The 20,942-nt window shown below is 41.9% G+C and overlaps 1 protein-coding gene across 1 annotated transcript in view; it reads left to right on the top strand.

Annotated features, from left to right (window-relative positions):
- The window catches only part of LOC123867060 (nephrin-like), a 370,840-nt gene that overhangs the window by 338,950 nt on the left and 10,948 nt on the right, over positions 1-20,942 (top strand). The window contains exon 16 of the mRNA XM_045908906.1: positions 12,348-12,548. Within this exon, the coding sequence (XP_045764862.1) occupies positions 12,348-12,548 (201 nt within the window). The remainder of the gene's footprint in view (positions 1-12,347; positions 12,549-20,942) is intronic.

The following is a 20,942-nucleotide window of genomic DNA, read 5'->3' as shown; positions in this document are numbered from 1 at the left end:
ACGGAGCTTAGAAACATTGGAATGACAACAGCCGGTAACTAGGCAGCCTTCAGTTTTAGTTACAAAATCTACACGAAATTGTAACTATTTTGACGTCCTATAAATGAGAGGTCCCGAGTTCAATCCCCGAAGAACTACATTTTCCTATTAGCGTTACGTCGCGCACGTAGATTCTTTCTTTGTTTTGATTATGTCAGTCTCCCAGAATACTAAAGCCATTTAAAAATATAACTGTCCCTGAGCATGGAATCTGGAATTTCTTGCCTATAAGGTCTCCAACGCCTGCCCCAGTAATCGTTCTAAGTGTGTTGGACAGAGTTCGTATACCGTAGGTGACAGGTCTATTAGTGAATGGCGCTTGTAGAAACTTGAAGCTAGCATCTCGTATCCACGATATAGCCGCGTGCAACTCTATTCTGTACTGTATATTAGCTGCACTCGCATGAACTACTCGCCGGCGCTAAAACGAAATACTTGTATATTCCGCAACTTTATCATCATTTCATACCACCTACATCCAGCGTCCGGGAGCTTAGCGCCGTAATTTGATACTTAGCTGTTGTTAACAAAGCTACCCATTATTATATTATTCACTAGCTGCCCCACCCCGGCTTCGCTCGAGTGAAGTTTACGCAAATCCTGTCTTTAAGGTCTACGTTATACGGAGAATTTACATGTAAAATCTCAAGTTTGTAAACACAACGGTATGAACTGTGCCGCCTTGTTGGAACATGTGAGTCAATTCCTGCTTTTGGTGCCCTTTGCCTTTCCCATGTCGTTTCATATTTAACATTTCCATACAATTTTGGCTAATTCACATTAATTATTCTCAGGATTCTGTTTAACACCTTAAGTATATAGAGGAATGGTATTATACTGATTGTAAACATCTCTGCCACTGTCTATTTTAGTAAGAATGCACCGTACCTCAAATACGTTAGAACATCGCTCCCGCGCTTTTCGTGCATTAGACATTCGTGCATTATAATATTACTTGTATTACAGTTAAGAAATCCAGAAATTTCCGGTGATTGGCCGAAAATCTATTGGATATTATGACAAAAATGTTAAACACGGTAGATCAGCCGCCACGCAATCGTTCGGCAAGTAGGGCGGTATCGCTCAAACTTTAATTTCCCGCCTGAGAGGAGGAAGGACTCACGAAAAGGTTTTAATATCAGCCGTTTGATCTCATTTGGCCGCTTAGCCGCGCCGAGGGTGCTCTGCCCCTCATTGATACCGATGTCATTACTCCACTTATTGATATACTGCCTAATGTACCGTGACACGGGTATATTCCACCTATTTTGGCAAAAAAATATGAGCCATGTTTTTCTTTTGTAAATAACGTACTTACATCTATACATATAATAAAATTGTAGAAAAGTGGTGTCTGTACAATGGAAATATATAAAAAAAAAGTAGCAGGGGTTGTTATTATATCGATGCCGAACCCGAAATTGTAATTAATTTTTTTTTGTCTGTTTGTCTGTTTGTCTGTGTGTTTGTGCACGCTAATCTCAGAAACGGCTTATTCGATTTAGATACGGTTTTCACTAATATATTGTAGTAAGCTTCACTTAGGATTTAGTGTTTATTTCATGTCAATCGGTTCATAAATAAAAAAGTTATGTCAATTTAAAGAATCACGGCGCCTCGCGCCTGAGCGTCCGTGGCTATATAAAGCGCGAAAAGTCACTATTCCACGCGAACGAAGTCGCGGGCACAGCTAGTCAAAAATAATTTAATGACGGGTTGGTTGAAAAACGTAGTAGCCGAAAATATAGACATCGGATTGTCTATTCATTGCATAGATAGAGTGAGTTTAGTTGTTTGGCAATATTATTTGCAAAATAATATTTTATATTTTTCTGTAGGTATACTTATTAATTTTTTTTTATTCAAAATAATTTAATTATTGAAATAGAAATTTTTACTTTTAGAAGTGCTTTTGCATCGTCAAAAGAATCTAACTACCACTGACTGGTTCAGAATACTGTCATTCCAACCAAGCAAGAAACTCGGCGGTTGATTTTTGCAAATGTTCATTTCACAATAATAACACTATTGTATTTAGTAATTGCAGCCCAGCGCATCGCTGAAGCGAGTCAAAACCACATGCTTTTAATCATCCAAAATACCTATAATCTTCGATTGCGTAATATTTGCTTTTTAAAGAGCTTACATAATAATGAATTTAAACAGTAATGGCCAGTCGCCCTCATTTCCATAGCAGAGGAAATTAATAAAGTTTTCTAAATTAGTTCAAACGGAAAAACTTCCCCGTAACAAGAGACAACAGCCAAAGACGTTCAATTCTGAGACATTTTACTTTACTTATTCTAGAACAAGTGTAAATTAAAAATTTATAACACCCCCGACAAGTGAAGTTACAGTAACTAGAAAAGACCGAAAATACCTGATAACTTTCAAACGGCTGAACCGATTTTTTTGGACTATTCCGCGTCTACGATCCAAAGTATCAGAGTTTTCCAAAACATCATTTTCAAATAAATAATTATGTATCAAGGTAACGTCCATCTTGACAGCTTGACATTTGTCAATTGACATAATATTATGAACCTAACGGTTATGTAACCTTCTTTTCTACAAGAAAACTAGAAAAGAGCTGATAACTCTTAAACGGCTCCACCAATTTTTTTGGATTATAGCTAAGAACACTCTCGATCAAGCCACCTTTCAAACAAAAAAAACTAAATTAAAATCGGTTCATTCGTTTAGGCGCTACGATGCCACAGACAGATACACAGATACACAGATACACAGATACACAGATACACAGACACACAGAAACACAGATACACAGATACACACGTCAAACTTATAACACCCCTCTTTTTGGGTCGGGGGTTAAAAATAGTAGCAAAAATCATAATATTTCCATTCAGCGATAGAGATCAGCGACCCGGCCGCTCCTAATGCCTCGGTCAATATGTTTGTTTTCAATTCCCGTCAAAAATTGCTTCAATCTGTGTGTTTGCGCGTAGCTCCCACTGCGCAGACCAGTCTCAATTGTAACTTCCATTTTTCTATTATTTATCCCTACGGTTTGCTTTACATAAACGAAATTAGGTTTCTTATAGAGAGCATTCAACCAGCTCTCATATAATAGCACGTTTGGAATTTTCGTAGCTTTAGTTTTAAGTTAACGTAATTAATTATTATACAACAATTGACAATCAAACAGTGTGCAGTCGTACATCTTTTTGAAAAATTGCTTTGAGTTTGAGAAAATCTACAATATGCCATCATCATCACCATCAACCCGCCGCCGTGCACTACTGAGCACAGGTTTCCTTTCAAAATGACAAAGGTTTGGCCATTATCCACCACGCTGACTGAGTGCAGATAGGCACACTTCACACAACTTAGAGAACATTATGTAGAATTCTCAGGCATATATTTTTCTTCACCGTTATAGCAAGTTATATAACTCGGAAAAGTTACAGGTGTATGCCCTGGATCGAACTCTGGAAACCCCCCCCCCCCCCCCCCCCCCCCGAACAGGAAAGCTGACTTCTTAGTGGACCACTAAGCTGTCGCTACTCTACCAATTAATTCCTAATAACTAATCTATGACTTCACCATAAATAGGAGAAGTAAGCCTTAAGTGTAAGACATACGAGTGTTTATATAGCAATAAAAATGGCTTTACTCGGGTACTTCTAAAAACTTCTACAAGTGTAAATTAAAAATTTATAACAGTTAGAGTGAAGGTTACATTAACTAGAAAAGAGCTGATAACTTTCAAACGGCTGAACCGATTTTTTTGGATCATACCTAAGAACACGCTCGATCAAGCCACCTTTCAAACAAAAAAAACTAAATTAATATCGGTTCATTAGTTTAGGAGCTACGATGCCACAGACAGATACACAGCTACACACTTCAAACTTATAACACTCCTCTTTTTGAGTCGGAGGTTAAAAATGTTCATAAAATAAACTCTGATACACTAGATACACCTAGTAGGTACTACGTAAGGCCCGAAAGGCTCGAGAGTATTATCCAAGTAGCGCCAACATTCTTTTATCGAAAGCCCCATTAGCCGGCTCGCGGCGCGAAAGGGAAAAATTAGGTTCAAGGAAACCCCACGGACCCCGCAGCCTCAAGATAATCCCATTTTAATTAAGGCTTTGGATGCTGCCAGCTTAATGAACAACCCTCTTAATGTCTCGGAGATCTGAAGCTACATCTGGCTAGCGACGGAGACGCATGGCGGCCGTCGTGTTATGACATCCGTCCCCGTCGACTTGCGGCCGCACTTCGTAAATAATCCCATTTATCTCTGCTCTCGCTATGTTACTTGCATGTGTATACTCTTAGGCCTTACACTATAATCCATATTCATACTAATAGTAGATGATGCCCGCGGCTGCGTCCGCGTTGATTTAGGTTAATTAAAAATCCCGTGGGAACTCTTGATTTTCCGGGGTGAAAAGTAGCCTATGTCCGTCCCCGGGATGTAAGTTAACTCTTACAAAATCGATTAAACTGTTGGGCCGTGAAAAGCTTGCAGACAGACAGACAGACACTTTCGCATTTATAATATTAGTATGGATTATAAATGAGAAAGTGTGTCCGTTTGTTTGCTAGATTTTTCAGCTTATATCTGTTTAATCGATTGTTTGCATGCGGTGGATGAACATAGGCTTATTTTTTGTCTCGGAAAATCAAAGATTTCCCACGGGATTCTTATAAAACACAATTCCAGTTGGATGAAGTCGTGGGCCTTATCTATTTGATACAGAGCTAACCCGTATACGGTTTTAAAGGCTACTTTTATCCCGAAAAATCAGAGTTCCCTTGGGATTTTAAAGAAAACCTAAATGCACGCGGATGAGATCCTGGGCGTCATAATCTATCGTAGTATATAATACTCTAAGAAATATGTTTAGGCGTAATCAGTAATAAAAAACCTGTAGGGACAGCATTTAATAAGTCAAAAACTAATTCAGGCCCCAGACAGTTTAGTCGCCCGCAAATCTTAGTTCAATTTGTAAAAGATAGGAGGTCACACGCATAAAAAAATTCTACGCGACCCACTGACCCTTGTAAGTTGAAGTTATAAATATTTAGCCGACGCTGTTAGACCCTCGAGACGTGACTCGACTGGCGATGGGTGCAGGGTGTAGGGTGTAGGGTGTATGGGTGTATGGTTTTATCTCTTTTTGTGCTTACTGCGATGAGGGTACACAAACATTATTACGAAACACAAAAAACACAAAAAGCGTGTTGATACGGATCCGATTGTTTCCGATTGTTGAGGGCGTTTGGTGATATTGCTTATGATGTTGAGGTCCTTTTTTGGTAAATATAGAGATCAATAATGAGCTCTCTGTTAGTGCGTGTTGTGGCTGAACTGAAAAGAATTCAGTTATAATGCACGCTGACTTGTAAGAACTTTAAGTAAAATTAAGTAAAGTTAAGAAATAAGCCGACATGTGGTTTTTATCACTTCTTACATTTATAAAGTTGCCGCTAAACTTTACCGCATCAAAAAAATATTTGCGGATCGTGGAAACGAGGGATAGACACACATTAGCATCTGAAACTTGTATGACTGATAACATATCGAGTATATTCGTACGCGCTCTCGTGTCGTGATATGTGGCTTCAGGAAATGACTGGCGCTTAGTGTATCTTGCCGGTAATGATATGAGCTATCTTACAGCCTATTAGAAGCTAGATTGTCACTACGAGCGATTTAGAAATTTAGGTAATGACCATTTTGCCCGAAAATCCAAAGACAAATAATTTTCCTACAAAATTACAGACTTTCAAACTTCCAGCTGCTGTTTATAATTTTTAGGGTGGAATGTCAAAAAATTCTAAAACACATAACTCTTCATTGTTTAAACAAAAGCCAAAACACCTATTTTCATAGATTCAACTTATGGTTTAGGCGTTGATAGATCAGTCAGTCAGTCAGAACTAATCTTTTTATATTACGTGAAGGTAGACGAGTAATTTATAGACAGAGCCTACACTTTTTAACGGCAAATTCGTGCTAGGTTACATGCCTGAAACTAATTTAACTCGCCTCATCAAGGTTAATTAATAAAGCGCTTCCACTGCGGCTATCCGCTACCCACTACCCGCTACCCGCTACCCGCCTACAGCCACTACCCAGCAGGTAGCTACCACCTCACAGCAGCAGGGTACCAATTTATTTATCATTAAACTGGGCTCGTATCAACTTCCGTTTCAGCTGAATAATGACGCGTGATTAGCGCCGACCGCGGCGGGGCTAAGGGGGGGGGGGGGGTGTACGTAAATTAAGCGTTTGACGTGTGTATCTGTGTATCTCTCTGCAGGGACGCAAGCTACCTCGGTTCCTTTCATGCAAATCGGTTGAGCGGATGCGTATTTAGAAATCCCGTGGGAACTCTTTGATTTTCCGTGATAAAAAGTAGCCTATGTCCATTCCCGGGATATAAGCTAACTCTGTACCAAATTTCGTCAAAATCGGTTAAACTGCTGGGCCGTGAAAAGGTAGCAGACTGACAGTCAGACAGACACACTTTCGCATTTATAATATAAAGTATGGATAATTTAGTTTCTAAACCTGTCCCAGGAGCGCATGCGTAACTGCGCTCGTCGTTGGAATGAATACGTGAGTACCCGCACGCCGCACAAGTTTGATGATGAATACGCGCTTAATAATTCCATGCAAACTGCCGCGCGGTAAACTAACAGCCTCCGACATTCCTCGTACCCACTGACCTGCACAGACGGACAGACGCACAAGTAATCATACCTATATGTATAAGGGTTCCGTTTTTTAATACGGACGTACGGGGCCCTTAAATCAAACTTTAAAAGAGAATTCGAGTATTAGTTGCCCAGCTTCCGATACGACTAGTATGTTACTCTAATAAATTGATAGCGTCATTGTGCATACTATAGTTGAATAGTGAATAGTTAAGACTTGGCAGCAACTTTGCACGTACCAAGTTTTAGCATAATATTAGTTGTAGCTAATAGGCTAACACAGTTTAGTTCGGCTATAGTTGCCTGTAATTCTCAGCCGTTCGAGGTAACATCAGGCGAGCTATTAAAACCTCATTACAGGCTTGTTAGTATAATAGCTCGATTTAATTACGAAACAATTGTTGAGTAGTCTATTATTTACTTCTCAGATTTATATCCTGACCAGCCGATATTACGTTGAACATTAAACCTTCCTCAAAATATAATACTACCATGTTAAAACTTCAGTAGGTATAGATTGCACAGATATGCAAGACTTGGGCGATTTAGTTTTAAACTAGGAGTATTAAGTTTTGCCCACGACTTCGTCCGCGTAATATAATTTACAGTCCATTAGAAGCTTATATATGTATCAATTAAATAATTTTCGGAATGGAATTACCTATTCGTTTCGGAGATTTCCCCACGTATAGACCGCGGCTCTTGTGGCATGGAATTCTAGCGAAGCTGTATTTCTGGCTTTACACGCCCTATTGTGTCCAATTTTGGTGCAGTATTATAGGTTACCTACTTTTAAACCCTTAAAGTTCCCATTGATTCAAAAGCCTCGATCGATTCAAAAGTTTTAGTGAAACCCGTACAAAACACTACTGTAGTAAAGTTACAAAGCATTATTTTTGTATTTATAAAATTCAATATTCTAGGAAATCGTATCCAAGTTATTGTGAAAACCACTCAATACAGATGATCGCGATGATCACTAGTTTGATTGTAAGAAAGTTTAGAAGTTGTAAAAACTTGTCTTGGATTCGTTTTTATCTACAAAACAAACTAGCCGGTAGAAGATCCTGCCGATAGAAGTTCCCCTCCGCGGAACTTCGGGGCATTAAGATTTCCTGAATTAGCTTTTTACTTTTTGTATCCTCCTTGTTCTAACTCGTAGTGCAAACTTTCCCGACGACTGCGGGTAGCTACACCTCGCCAGGAACACAGAGCTTATCGAGATCTGCAATACGTTTCAGATCATATCCTACTATGAAATTGCCGGACAGGATCTGATCAAACAAGAGGTTAAGTCAATGCATAGGTTTTTTGATATAGACCAATTATAGAATTCTCAGGCCGCTTTAGTAAAATTCTTCGCTGTTCATCATGACGACCCACTGCCGGTTCACTACTGAGCACCGGTCTCCTCTCAGAATGAGGGAGGTTTGACCACAGTGCACCGCGCTGGATCGTGAGGAATATTTCAAATGTTCCTAGTATTTTTTTGAAATTCCTTGAATTTTTTTGAATTTAAAGTAGATTTTCAGAATTGGGTTCCTTGCTCGAGAGATTGCTTACGCACATAGTGTGAGCATAATGGCTGTGAGGCAGTTTGTACATAGACCTCGAAGCGTTAGAGCGCTCAAAGTGCATGCGAAATGAGAGTTGGCTCTGAAAAGAGCAGCGCGGGCTGTGATAAGGAAGTAATTAGCCGCTGCGCGTGACCGGCGCGCCTCAGTAGGTACTCCTGTTGCAACTTGCCATTGATCTGTTGACCTATTTGTACTACAAGCTGCTAGGTAACATGTTTTAGGGTGTTTTACAGTGATAGTTTTGTGGTCTGTGTAGGGCTGCACTTAATTTTTGTTTTACTAAAATTTACAAATTCTAATAGGTACATCAGTCAAGTCTTCTCATCGTCAATTCCTCAGTGCCCGAAAACAAAAGTCGTTGACCAGTGTGTCCTTCCCTTACTCACCTATGGTGCTGAAACTTGGACACTAACAAACGACCTTGTCCTTCCTTGGAACCTTCGAAAGAAGAGTGAATAAGTAATCATCTTCTAGGCAGACTTGTTCCCCCTTAGGTAGCATCATCGAGAGCTAGACTACTATTTGGTGTGACTACAATCAAACCAAATCATATATACATAGTTAAAAAAAGAAAATTTCTATGAAGAACCACATCTGCTTATCTCTAATAATAACTGCGACCAAAAGCTGAATTGCCTCGCCTCGCCCGACAGAGTCTTACATTACAATAAAATGTAACGTAAAATACTTTCGCAATTGAAGGTCGAGGGAAAGGATCGTGTTACAGATTAATTCCAGATTTAAGGAAGGGTCGTAGGAGACACACAGACGCGCGCGGTATTCCAATTACATACCGATGTATATGTATGTGTAATGTTGTGCGACTGAAGTGAGGTAATGTAAGGACATCGCTTGAAATTAATTATTACTTACTTACTCCTACTAAGTATTTGAAGTTATGTGCGTTTTAAGCATTAAATATCGACGCCTCATTTATTAAATGTGTCCTACCTGTGATGACGTATAGAGCATCTTTGTGGACACTGACAGTTGGCCTCGTCCACAGACTAAAAATCGCTCAGTGCGCTATGGAGCGAGCTATGTTGGATATCACTCTCAGAAATAAAATCCGGAACGAGGAAATTCACAGAAGAATAAAAGCATCGACATAGCTCAAAGCATTAGCAAGCTGCAGTGGCAATGAGCAGGTCATGTCTGGCGTAGAACCGACGGCCGATGAGGCAAACGTGTTCTGGAGTGGAGATCGCGTACCGGTAAGCGCAGTGTGGGACGACCTCCAGCCTGCTGGACCGATGACCTAAAGAAGGTGGCGGGGCGCGAAAGGTTGAGGAAGGCAGAGGACTGTGTTTGGGGGCGCGCTCTTGGAAAAGCCTTTGTCCAGCAGTGGACGCGTACAGACTGATGGAATTGAATGGAATTTATTAAATTCAACCTACCTGTTCAGACTGTAGGCGATTGGCCCAATAACTTTTTGATACATACATACAAAGGTACATGCAAACTCCTAAAAACATTTGGCACATTCCTTCTGAAAAAAATGTGTCTTTAGGGTTTTGCGATTGAACCCACAAATTGTTTGCTCCCTACGCCATGTTAATGGATAACCCTAGCATCGTAACGCCAGTAACTTAGTATCGACGCGCGCCCTCCGGCAGAGGGCCTGTTGCCTAAATAATTAATGAGGGCCAGCCAGGTGCGTCCGCACTCCGCCCTCCCATGCAAATTTCATCGGGCATCCACTCCTCCCGACAACTTACACTCGTGTATCTACAAACGCGGCCATAAATACTGGGGCGTTAAAACTCTCTAATTTACACTAAGGACTTAGTACATAATATTTCAATGAATTTACATGATATCCCAAACACATACAGTTGAAATTATCTTCTGTGTGATAAATCACTATCATCATTATCAACTCGTCGCCGGCTCACTACTGAGCATGGGTCTAACAATGAAAAAAGTTTGCTCTCAAGAGCTGTATGATCGTATTCCACCCACCATTTCCTTTCAAAAAAAGAGATGTCCTATACAAATAAATCGGAATGGGAAGGTGTCCCTTTTGAAAGAAAAAAAGATAATCTGAAGGGATGTCAGGTTTCTCTGAGTGAAATTACAGTATGTTAATACAGTGCATATAATGTGTTTTTGCGTGCAATAAAGATTTTCTATCTATCTAAATGTGCTAACTCAGAATACTTCACTGTGGACACTTTTTCAACTTTGTTGTTTTACAATGTGTTTATTGTGCGAAATAAAAGAACTTGTGTTGCTCTGAAAAGAGAAACAACAATCGAAGCTGTTACTCCACACTTTAATCAGATTCCAATATCCAAATTACATTAAAAACATTCGGCAAAAATAACGTTCATTTTCAACACTCGCCCAACTCTTGACAGTTGACAGTTGACACTTGTGGCGCGTGCGCGGCAAATTCAAATTATGTTGCCATCTAAATGAAGAACTTCATTTACATCTCCCAACATTAGTCATCAATCTAACACTGGAACCAGTTTTGTTATGTGGAAAAGGTTTGATTCACACTTTTTATGTCCTGTATTTATTTTGTAGACTGAGTTTGAAATTTTTGCTAAAACCTCATATGGACCAATTTTTAATTCATCCAGTTTTTTCCTGTTTAAACGATTACCATTTTCAACATATACTAGGTCTCCTACTTTTAATTCACACGTTCTCCTGTTCTTGTCAAAATGTTGTTTATTATAATTGTGTATACAACTTATATTATTGTGTATAAGGTAACTTCATTTGATTTGAGGATCGTGGCTCCCCTTTGACGCAATCCTTGCTACGATGTTTTTCCATTGCACTCTGTTTTTTGCCGCATGGATTGCATCACAGATGGGTGTGTTGACCGCTTCTTTTATTTGGTCTGACCAACGTCTCGGGCTACGTCCGCGGGGTCTCTTTCCTTCGATCTTACCAGTGACCATGAGTTTTTCAATATTGCTGGCGTTCTTCCTTGCGATGTGACCGAAGTACTCAAGAGTCCTCCGCAGACAGATGTTAGTTAGCCTCATCTTTATCTTAAGTTTGTTAAGTATTGAGACGTTGGTTCGATGTTCAGTCCATGATATGTTGAGCATGCGTCGCCAACACCACATCTCAAAAGCATCGATCCTTTTTTTGTCAGCAGCTTTGAGAGTCCACGTCTCAGCTCCGTAGAGAAATATGGAGAATACAAGAGTTCTCACTAAGTGCATTTTTGTCCATTGGGATATGTTCTTGTCCTTCCATATTCTAGAAAGCTGAGCCATGGCGCTCTTTGCCATGCCGATGCGACGGCGGACTTCCTGCTCGCAGCCACCCTGGTTGCTTATGTTGGAACCTAGGTAAACAAAATCCTCAACCATTTCCAGGCCCGTAGTGCCGCTGAGATCCAGCTTACCTGACCTATCCACAACCATAACTTTGGTTTTAGACTTATTTATAGAGAGCCCCAGAGCGTTGCTCACCGTCTCCAATCTCTTCAGGAGAGCTGTCATTTCTTGTTCATCACATGCTATCAGAGTTGTATCGTCCGCGTATCGCAAGTTTGTTAGTCTTTCTCCGCCGATACTAACTCCCCCTTCCCAGTCCGATAGCACTTCACGCATAATAAACTCTCCGTAGATGTTAAAAAGAACGGGAGACAGTATGCAACCCTGGCGTACACCTTTTGCGAAACAAAACGGCTTTGAGGTGCTGTCATTTACCCTTACTACCCCAGAGCTGTTATAGTAGAGGGAATGCAAAAGGGCTACGAGGTGTTTTGGGACGCCAAGTTCTAGAAGCACTCTCCACAAATGCTGCCAGTTCACACAGTCGAAGGCCTTGCTGTAGTCGACGAAGCACAGCACAACTGGTGTATCGAACTCGTAACACTTCTCGATCAATTGTCTGATGTTCAAAATTTGCTCTCTGGTGCCTCTGCCCTTCACAAATCCTGCTTGTTCTTGAGGTATCTGCCAGTCTAAAAAGTGCCGAAGTCTCTGGTTGAGGATGTGCAAGAGAACTTTACTTCCATGTGATATAAGTGATACATTACTTCATTTACATGCATTTAATTTCCAGCATCAGAGACGACGCTAGGCGCGGGCGCGGCGAGCGCGGCGGGCGCCACGCTGGCGGGCGCGAGCGCGGCGCTGGCGCTGGCCGTGGCGGCGTGGCGCGCGGCGCGCAGACGCCGCAAGCCGCGCAAGCCGCCCGCGCCGCAGCCCGCCAAGAGCGCCGAGCTGGACGACGCGGAGCCCGACCTCATACCCAATAACTACTGTGAGTCTATTTCAATTCTCTTCTTCTTTATTCGCTGACTTGCTTGCTACCACTCGCTTGGGCGTGTAATCTGAGTTCTAGACCCGACCTACAGGTGAACAGTCAGATTATAATAAACCTACTTTCTTGTAAAGACGGGGATACAATTTACGGTAATAGGTATTATGTCACCCCTAGGCGTGACAGTTGTCGCCCCCCCTCCCCCCCTCCCCCGCGCGGCACCCTTCACCCCCGCGATGTCTGCGACGTCCGTCATACAAACCGTCCCGCGACAATCTGCGGAATCGTAAAATAATAAAAACTTTTTCAAAACAAGCTCCAGATCGTTCACAAGGAACTTACGATGAAACTATGCGTTATAACAAAACTCAGTCTTTTGAAGTGGTCATACAGTAGTGATGATTTCACACCTTACAGGATACAAAGCAGGTAACATAAATACATGATGAGTCCAATTGAATTTCAAGTGAAAGCAAGAATATTTCACGAAACGTCGCAGAGTCAAACTGAAGACATCAACAATTCGCCGACCGAAAAGTAACGCCGTATTCCGTATGGAAATGTACTGATATCCGGCTAGCATAATGCGGTGCAGGCGGCGCCGAGCGAGGCGTTATCGCCTCTGCGGGTACCGGCGGTAGAGGTGGCAATGGCGCGGCGCGGCGGGCACGTGCCGCGGTGACAATGCGGCCGGCCCATGCATGCGTAATGTCCCCTAATGCCGGCGGCTTATATTCTAACAGGGCCTCAATTATTCAGGCCCCGGCCCCTAATAAGTACAGTTTATTACTTCACCCACGACTCATGCACGGTAATGGTATGTACAGTATTCCAACTTCATACAAACGGACGAAACCCGAGCTATACCTACGCACCTCGATGTCGGCAGGCGCTCGACACGCAGACAGTCGCGACTGTGCCGCAGTGACGAACGGGCGGTGTTTTGTTTTTCTAACAATAACCGCGCGATTTTTTCGTTGTATGTGAAACCCGATCAAAGAAGCCACAATTTCAGCTCAGAATGTCGGTATTTAAGGTACCGGGACTACAATAAGATTAATTCGCAAATTTTTTTGATTGTACCCAGCGATGATTTTGTGGAATATATATAAAAAATGGAGAAAATGTTCCGAACTTCATTTAAAACCAAATATATAAATTGTAAAGTAGCCACAGGTGTCTATAACCAAGTAAAAGATATTTATTCCTTTTACTCTATCTTGCCCATGTTCCCCAAAACAATTTTTGATTAAAAGCTTTATAGGGATGGGTATTTTTAAACTTTAAAATTTAATAATTCGTAACGTTCGTTTAATTTCCTACGTCTCAGTCGAGGCGCAAATATAAACATGGTTTTTTAATTAAATCTACCAATCAAAAAACAACACGCATTTTTATTGAACATTTCCTATGCAATTCACAAAGTATTTTATTTGTTTATATAAAAAAAGTATATTTACAATCACAAAACTAGATGGAAACACAAAGTAGGCAAATGTAATTATACTACTGGAGGCGGGCAGCCCTACCGCATGTTTACGTACCGCGCAACTGTAGGTATTTATTTCAAAGAAACGGCCGAGTTAGAATACTGTATAGATAATATTACCGTGACTCATGCGAGTGCATTTTGCCAAAACTCGCTAACTCGGCTTACCGGCCGGGCTTCCTGCCGCGATCGCTTTCCGTTCCCAGCAGTTTAACTGCACCAGAACCTCTATTCATCTTCAAATTAAACTGTAGCTAAATATGACAAGGCTTGATTTAGCGGGTATCGTATATTGCCAGATGAGGTCCGCGACTTCATCTACGAGGATTTAGGTTATGGGAACTTTTTGATTATCCCGGATAAAAGGTAGCCTAATAATTTATCTCTCCTTGGGATACAAGCAGTACCAAATTCCGTCAAAATAGGGTAAATGGATGGGTTTTTAAAAACCCCTGGAGAACTTTTGATTTTCTGGATCAAAAGTAGCCTTATAATAGGTATTATTATGGGGGTTCCCCACTTAGAAAGGATTTTCAGTATGTAGGTATCACTAATTATTTTATTTATTATAATATGCCAAGGCGAAGTCATAAAACAAGCACGGGTTCAAGATAATAATGCTCTCGTATTATTTAAGTTAAATCCCGCGGGGGTGTTTGTTGGGAGGAAAGTTGTCCACGATGCACCAACTAACTAGCTTAATCGGTCACTCGCGCTCGAGTCCGATCCGCAACAACTAAGCACTAACTCCCAGATTTCTACTTAAAACACAATGGGAATGTAAACTTACAACAAAGAAATGATCCATAGCGATAGTTCTCCCCCTAAAGGATGAAAAAAAATAGGGTTGAAATGGCTATCAAAAATTGTACGCGAAGTCGCGGACAATAGCTAAGTATCTGGAGATAAAGTACTGAACACTAGTTAGGTACTACCTGTGCAAAAAGATAGCTATAGATTTAGACATGCCACTTATTTGTTTTTAACCCCCGACCCAAAAAGAGGGGGGTTATAAGTTTGAGATGTGTATCTATATGTATCTGTGTGTTTGTGTATTTGTTTGTGGCATCGTAGCTCTTAAACGAATGAAAACGATTTTAGTTTAGTTTTTTCTTGTTTGAAAGATCGCTTGATCGAGAGTGTTCTAAACTATAATCCAAGAAATTCGGTTCAGCCGTTTGAAAGTTATTAGAGGTTTTGTGTAGGGGTTTTTAAATTTTTCAATTGAAAATATGTTATTTATAGTTTAGTGATGTTTCAGTTTAGGCTGCAATGTCGTAAAGGCAAATACAAAATCGCAAGTATTCAGAGCCATCGGGGCGTCACTATACGTTGATATGCCAGTCAATCAGTTTACAGTTTTAGGTATATGAGCTACACAGAAAACAAACTGAAGTAGGAAGTCCTAAAAGTTGAACTCCAAACTACTAATAACATCAAAAAGTTATATTGAAAAGTAATAAACAAAGCGCAGTAAAAGTGGAGAACCAAAAAGCTTATAAATATACGGGATATATTCGCGATATATACGGGATATACGGGACAATGAGCGGGGTGTGGAGTGCAGGGCTCGCGCGAAGTGGAAAAGTTAAATTGTTAGTGCCGCGACGACGCGGACGCCTGCGACCCGCAACTTGCGCGACAACTGCGACGCGGGCGAGACGATTCGCTAACTCAGTGCTCAAATGATAGCCACTGAGCTCATTGCACATTTATTTTCTATCCGTTGAAGGATTTTTACGAAAAATTATTTTAATGTCACTCAGTTAAGCTGCAATGTAGGACCAACCAATGTCAAATAAGTTCGATTACTATCATTCAGTGTTGAACATTGAGTTACAGTCAGCCGGCAGGCAGCTCCAAATGTGGTCTTGTGAATGAAGGTCTTCAGTTTAAAGCTTCTTCTTCTCTCTGGGCTGGTTTCCGCACTTAAATAGTTTAGAGCTCGAGATAGACCATTTCACAGATAGCATGTGAAAAATTACGTGCAAAGCCTTTTCATATTATGTAACATTTGCTATCTTACTTAAAGTAATCTAAGCCAAAGCTCACCAAAGTTAAGACACTAGTGTTACATAAGTAGTAAGTTTTTCACGGGATTCTTCACATGGCCCATCTCTAATGAGGAAGGTAAGATAGGATTTACACAGGCGCGGATTGTTAGGCTGTAGTGATCGCGGGCGCGGCGGCATCGCGCGGAGTCAAAGCAGCGCTTATTAATGGCCGCAATTTGAATAAACTTGCGCACATTAGCGCCCTCCCCCTCGTGCATCCCCTTCACCCCTCGCGACTCGTTAATTACTCCTCGTTCCGCCTCGCGCGACGTCGCTGCGGTCGCCGCGATTAAGAGACAACTTCAGGTAGTTTCGACATGCTTTCTGTTTCCGCGTTTTTATAAAATCAGAATTGAAACTTAGAGGGCCCATAATATAATCTATTAATAATGTGAAAGGGTTGATTTTGAATTTTCTACTATTTGTTGTTATAGCGACAATAGAAATACACATTCTGTGAAAATTTCAACTCTACCTATTACCACAGTTACGTACAATTACGGTTCAAGAGATACAACCCGCGAAACGACAGAAGGAACGGACGGACGGCAGTGAAGGCTTAGGTGTTAGGGTCCTGTTACCACTTTTCAGGTACGGAACCTTCAAAATGTTTCTTCATAGTACAATAATAGAGAGCGTAAGCGTAGTGCTGGCTGCAGTACCTCATGCCCAAACCGTTGCGTGCTGCACCCTCGCCACGCGACGGGAACGCGGCGTGCTTTCAATTGCGAGTGCCACTGAATATTCCCTGAATATTCATCGCCATCAATATTCATGAGCGCCGCCGCGCCAATATCTAAACATTTTTCAATAATATCCTATCTGGTGCGGACGACGCGGCCGCGCGACCATTTCGCTCTCTTACTACGTCTTCATCATCATCATTAGCCTGTGGACTAAACCTTCCTCATCCAGCCACTTCCCGCCAGCCTTTTTTCCAGCTGGAAAATGGATCGACGATACAATACGCTTACTTATACGCGGTCTCCACTCAAAGATTTTCCGGCTCCGACGGCCAAAGGCCATCCTTACTACGTCTTAGTTTATGTAAATTAATCCACTATAATAATATACTTAATATACGACAAAGTACGCTTAGAGTTTCTCTACGTGATTGAACGAGAAATGAGGAGACCCGTAGGAAAGCCGAATGACCGCCATAGTTCAGTGGGTTGCGAAGATGAAGTGTCAATGGACAGGGCACATAGTTAAAAAAACAAATAGATATTGGGTCCCTAGCTCCCAAGGTTCGAGAATAGCGATCTCGGAGCGGAGAGCGCAGCGTTGGAAGATTCTCCACTTGATGAACAGACGACAATTGAAATATTGCTTTTCGCGAAAAATAGCCTGTGAAATTAATATGATGAATAATAATAATAACAATGATTTCACCAAATGAAAATGTTTTTTATTCCATCACAAGTTAGCCCTTGACTGTGATCTCACCTGGTGGTAAGTGATTATATGCAGACAAAGATGCTAACTTGGATGGGGTAACTTGGCAATCATGCCCGTCGCTACTAATTACCTATTACCTCAGGTAGATCTTAGAATTGTATGTAAACACGGCTAGTGGTTGAATACAATGTGTGTGATAATTCAGGTACGTACTTATAGTAGGGGTTGGTGAGGTAGCTAATGCAACGCCGCAACAATGCCCCAGCATCCTCAATCTAATGGACTGCTGCATAATAAATAAATTTCACAATTAACACCGTATAGGCCTCCGTAGCCGGCATTGTTCCACTCGCACCGCACCACACCGCACCGCACCGCACCGCACCGCACCGCACCGCACCGAAGGCCATTATAATTACTTCCATCGGCCTCTAATTGCGTCCGCCTCGCGCCGCGCACTCCAGCCTCTCTATTATTATTGAAATAGGATGAGCACTAGTGTCGCGCGACACGATTGCCCGTTAATGTCTATCATTTCATATAAAAAACCGGTCCAATACGAGTCGGACTCGCTCACGAAAGGTTCCGTACAGTACAAGAAGTAACACTTTAATATTTTTTTGTGATATAACCACATATTCACGATTTATTTACCCTTTACTTATGCAGTGTGCTATAAGGCATAGCAACTTGCCTTACATGATCCTAGGTCAACGGGTAGTACCCCATAGGTTTTGATTCCCTTGATGGGTCTATATAAACACGACAGTCAAAAGACAACGAAGTGATCCTATTTCTCTTCCTATCCTTTTTCTCTGAAGATAGGGAACCCCGAAAATTACCCTTTTACATGCAAATTTCGGTTGAAAATCCACAAAAGGTTAAATGTATCAGCGGGGGATTGTTGTAATTGCCGCATGTTACGGCGCGCAGCTCGCCGCAGACCGCGGACTCGCGTCGCGCGGAACTCCTGACTCCCTGCGTGGCGATGGACATCATTGCTTATTTTTCATCACAGTAATTTTACAGGTGATTTTTCATGAAAAGTGATATTTTCAATTTTAGCACAATACGATTGGTTGCTACTTTAATTTAACCAAGAACTACGATCATTATAATAAATTGGGCTGATATTTCACATGTCACGGAAAGTGAACTTCAAGTCCAAAAATTCGCTTTAGCAAACGATTGTTTGCTAATAATTACATTAAAATTGAATTTGATGTTTATCTCTTTCTAACACAGAACGATGCGAGTGTTCTCGCTCGCGTGATCTTTAGCCCGGTCAGTGACCGTGCACGAATAAATGTAATAATTATTATCAAACTTTTTGAGATTTTGCTTCGTGATTTTTTAGAGACTATACTTTATGTGAGGTAACAAGTGTTACATATGAAAAGATTCACGTGATTTTTCACATGCTACCTGTGAAATAGCTAATCCGTCCCTAGTTCACGCGACACCCGCGGGTTGCGGCTGGCGGACGCGAGCCGACATAAATCCCTCCGCCGTCAGCCGATCCAGTGCCCGGCACCCGGCACCCGGCACCCGGCACCCGGCACCCGGCACCCGGCACCCGGCACCCGGCACGCGGCACCCGGCACCCGGCACCCGGCACCCGGCACCCGGCGGCTGGCGGGTGAGCTTCGGTGAACACTAAGGAACTGTTTCACATCTGGGAGGATTTACCTACGCACTGCTAGTGACATGACATAAATATATTTGCGGCAGGAATTTGTAGATTTCTAAAATCTACACTAGATCACACATGTTAAACAGGAGTTGAGTGTTTTGGGTTTTCCTTCACCTAACGTAAAACGCGTGGTTCTTAGTAGGTATAAAAACAGAATACTTAATAGGACCTTCGAGACGGTACAACAGCAGACAAATTAGATGTGAATAGTCCATCATTCGCCGAAATTCAACATTTTGGCGCCTTAACTGTAAAGCTGTGTGTTACTTACACCTATTGCGAGGCAGACAGGTTCTACGGGAGATCGTCATGCAGTGCCTGCTTGCCACAGCAACCCGCACGGGTCCCATGCGGAAGGTGTTCTGGAGGCTTTCACTGAACAATTGACGTGCGCCGCCCGCCCCCGTGTCACCCGCCGCTATGAATATGAGATGACCGCTCCTCATACTTCATCGGTTGTTAAATACTAAATGGCCGCGCCAACATTACGCCGCTCTAAATTGGTGCTCAAGACATTATTTCCCAATGACACTTTATTCAGACTTGATAATATTTTTATGAGTTCGGTAACTCTACGAAATATAATATATTAACTTGTTTTAATATAAAAAAAGTTGGAAGTGGAGTGAGTAAAGAGTAACACGGTTAACTTGCCCTAACAGAAGATGTTTCGTCGTCGTCGGAAAGAAGTAGAGTTGCCGCTGTGAAATATATCATGTCGAGGAAATATTTCTAAAATGCACACTGCAAATGCAAACTGAAGAACCAGGAGCCTATAATTATAATGATGTATAATTATATCTTCAGTTTTTATTATTACCACAAATAAATTATTGATGTTCAATTATTATTATAAAAAAGTAGGTAAAAAAAGGTACTCGATAAAAGTGAAAGGAGGACAGTAGAGTACAGTTTAAAGTAAAGTATTATCACGGGCCGTGTTTGGAGCGGCGACGCGCGGCGCCGACGCGACCAACAAAACAAATATAAAAGCAATTTGCGAATAAAATCAAGTGCTAATAACAGAAGTTGGCGAACTTCGCATCGATCGCAGCTAGTTGGCGCGGAGATGCTCATTAGCGTTTAATTATCGCGTATCGTTAGCGCGCCCCCCCCCCCCCCGCACTCCTCCCCTCTCACCGCGCCCCCGCGCCCTGCCGCCGCGGACTATCGACTGTGTACAGTTCGCAAACGGTCTACACAGAACCAACGCATTGATATTGGAACTGCTAAAAATAACGCAAAGGCTATCTATCGACTACCCTTCTTCAGAAGACCCTTCATTATTTAGGCCATTTGCCAAAAAGGAGGAAGATGACCTTGAAAACATTGTGGCGGACGGGAGCGACCTTGAGGAGTCGTTCTGATCATATCCGCACCACTCTCGATGGTAAGGTCCACGAAGCCCTGCATCTCGTAAAGAACCGAAAAAAATGACACGACATCGTTTTCAAAAGGATCCTTGGTGGAAGGGAGCACGACCCTCAGGAATGGGGTACACGACGCATAGAGAGACTATCTGAACTGTACCGTCGCCGCGTGGTGCGGGCGGTGGTATTTAACCGCGAGTCGCGTGCAACACGCGAGGAATTCACTTAATCGCGCGATGGTCGTGCGACTGACGAGCGACATGACGCGACGGACGAGAGACTGGCGGATGATGGCTCGGCGGAAACTTGCTTGCGGTTTTGTGGAAGTAGATTTTCCGAACTTTGTTGAGGTTCAGTGCTAACTTAGTTTTCATAAAGATGAAAATTACG

This window comes from Maniola jurtina, chromosome 1, assembly GCF_905333055.1.
Source record: "Maniola jurtina chromosome 1, ilManJurt1.1, whole genome shotgun sequence".
Taxonomy (NCBI): Eukaryota; Metazoa; Arthropoda; class Insecta; order Lepidoptera; family Nymphalidae; genus Maniola; species Maniola jurtina.
This window is presented reverse-complemented; position numbering and strand designations above follow the sequence as displayed.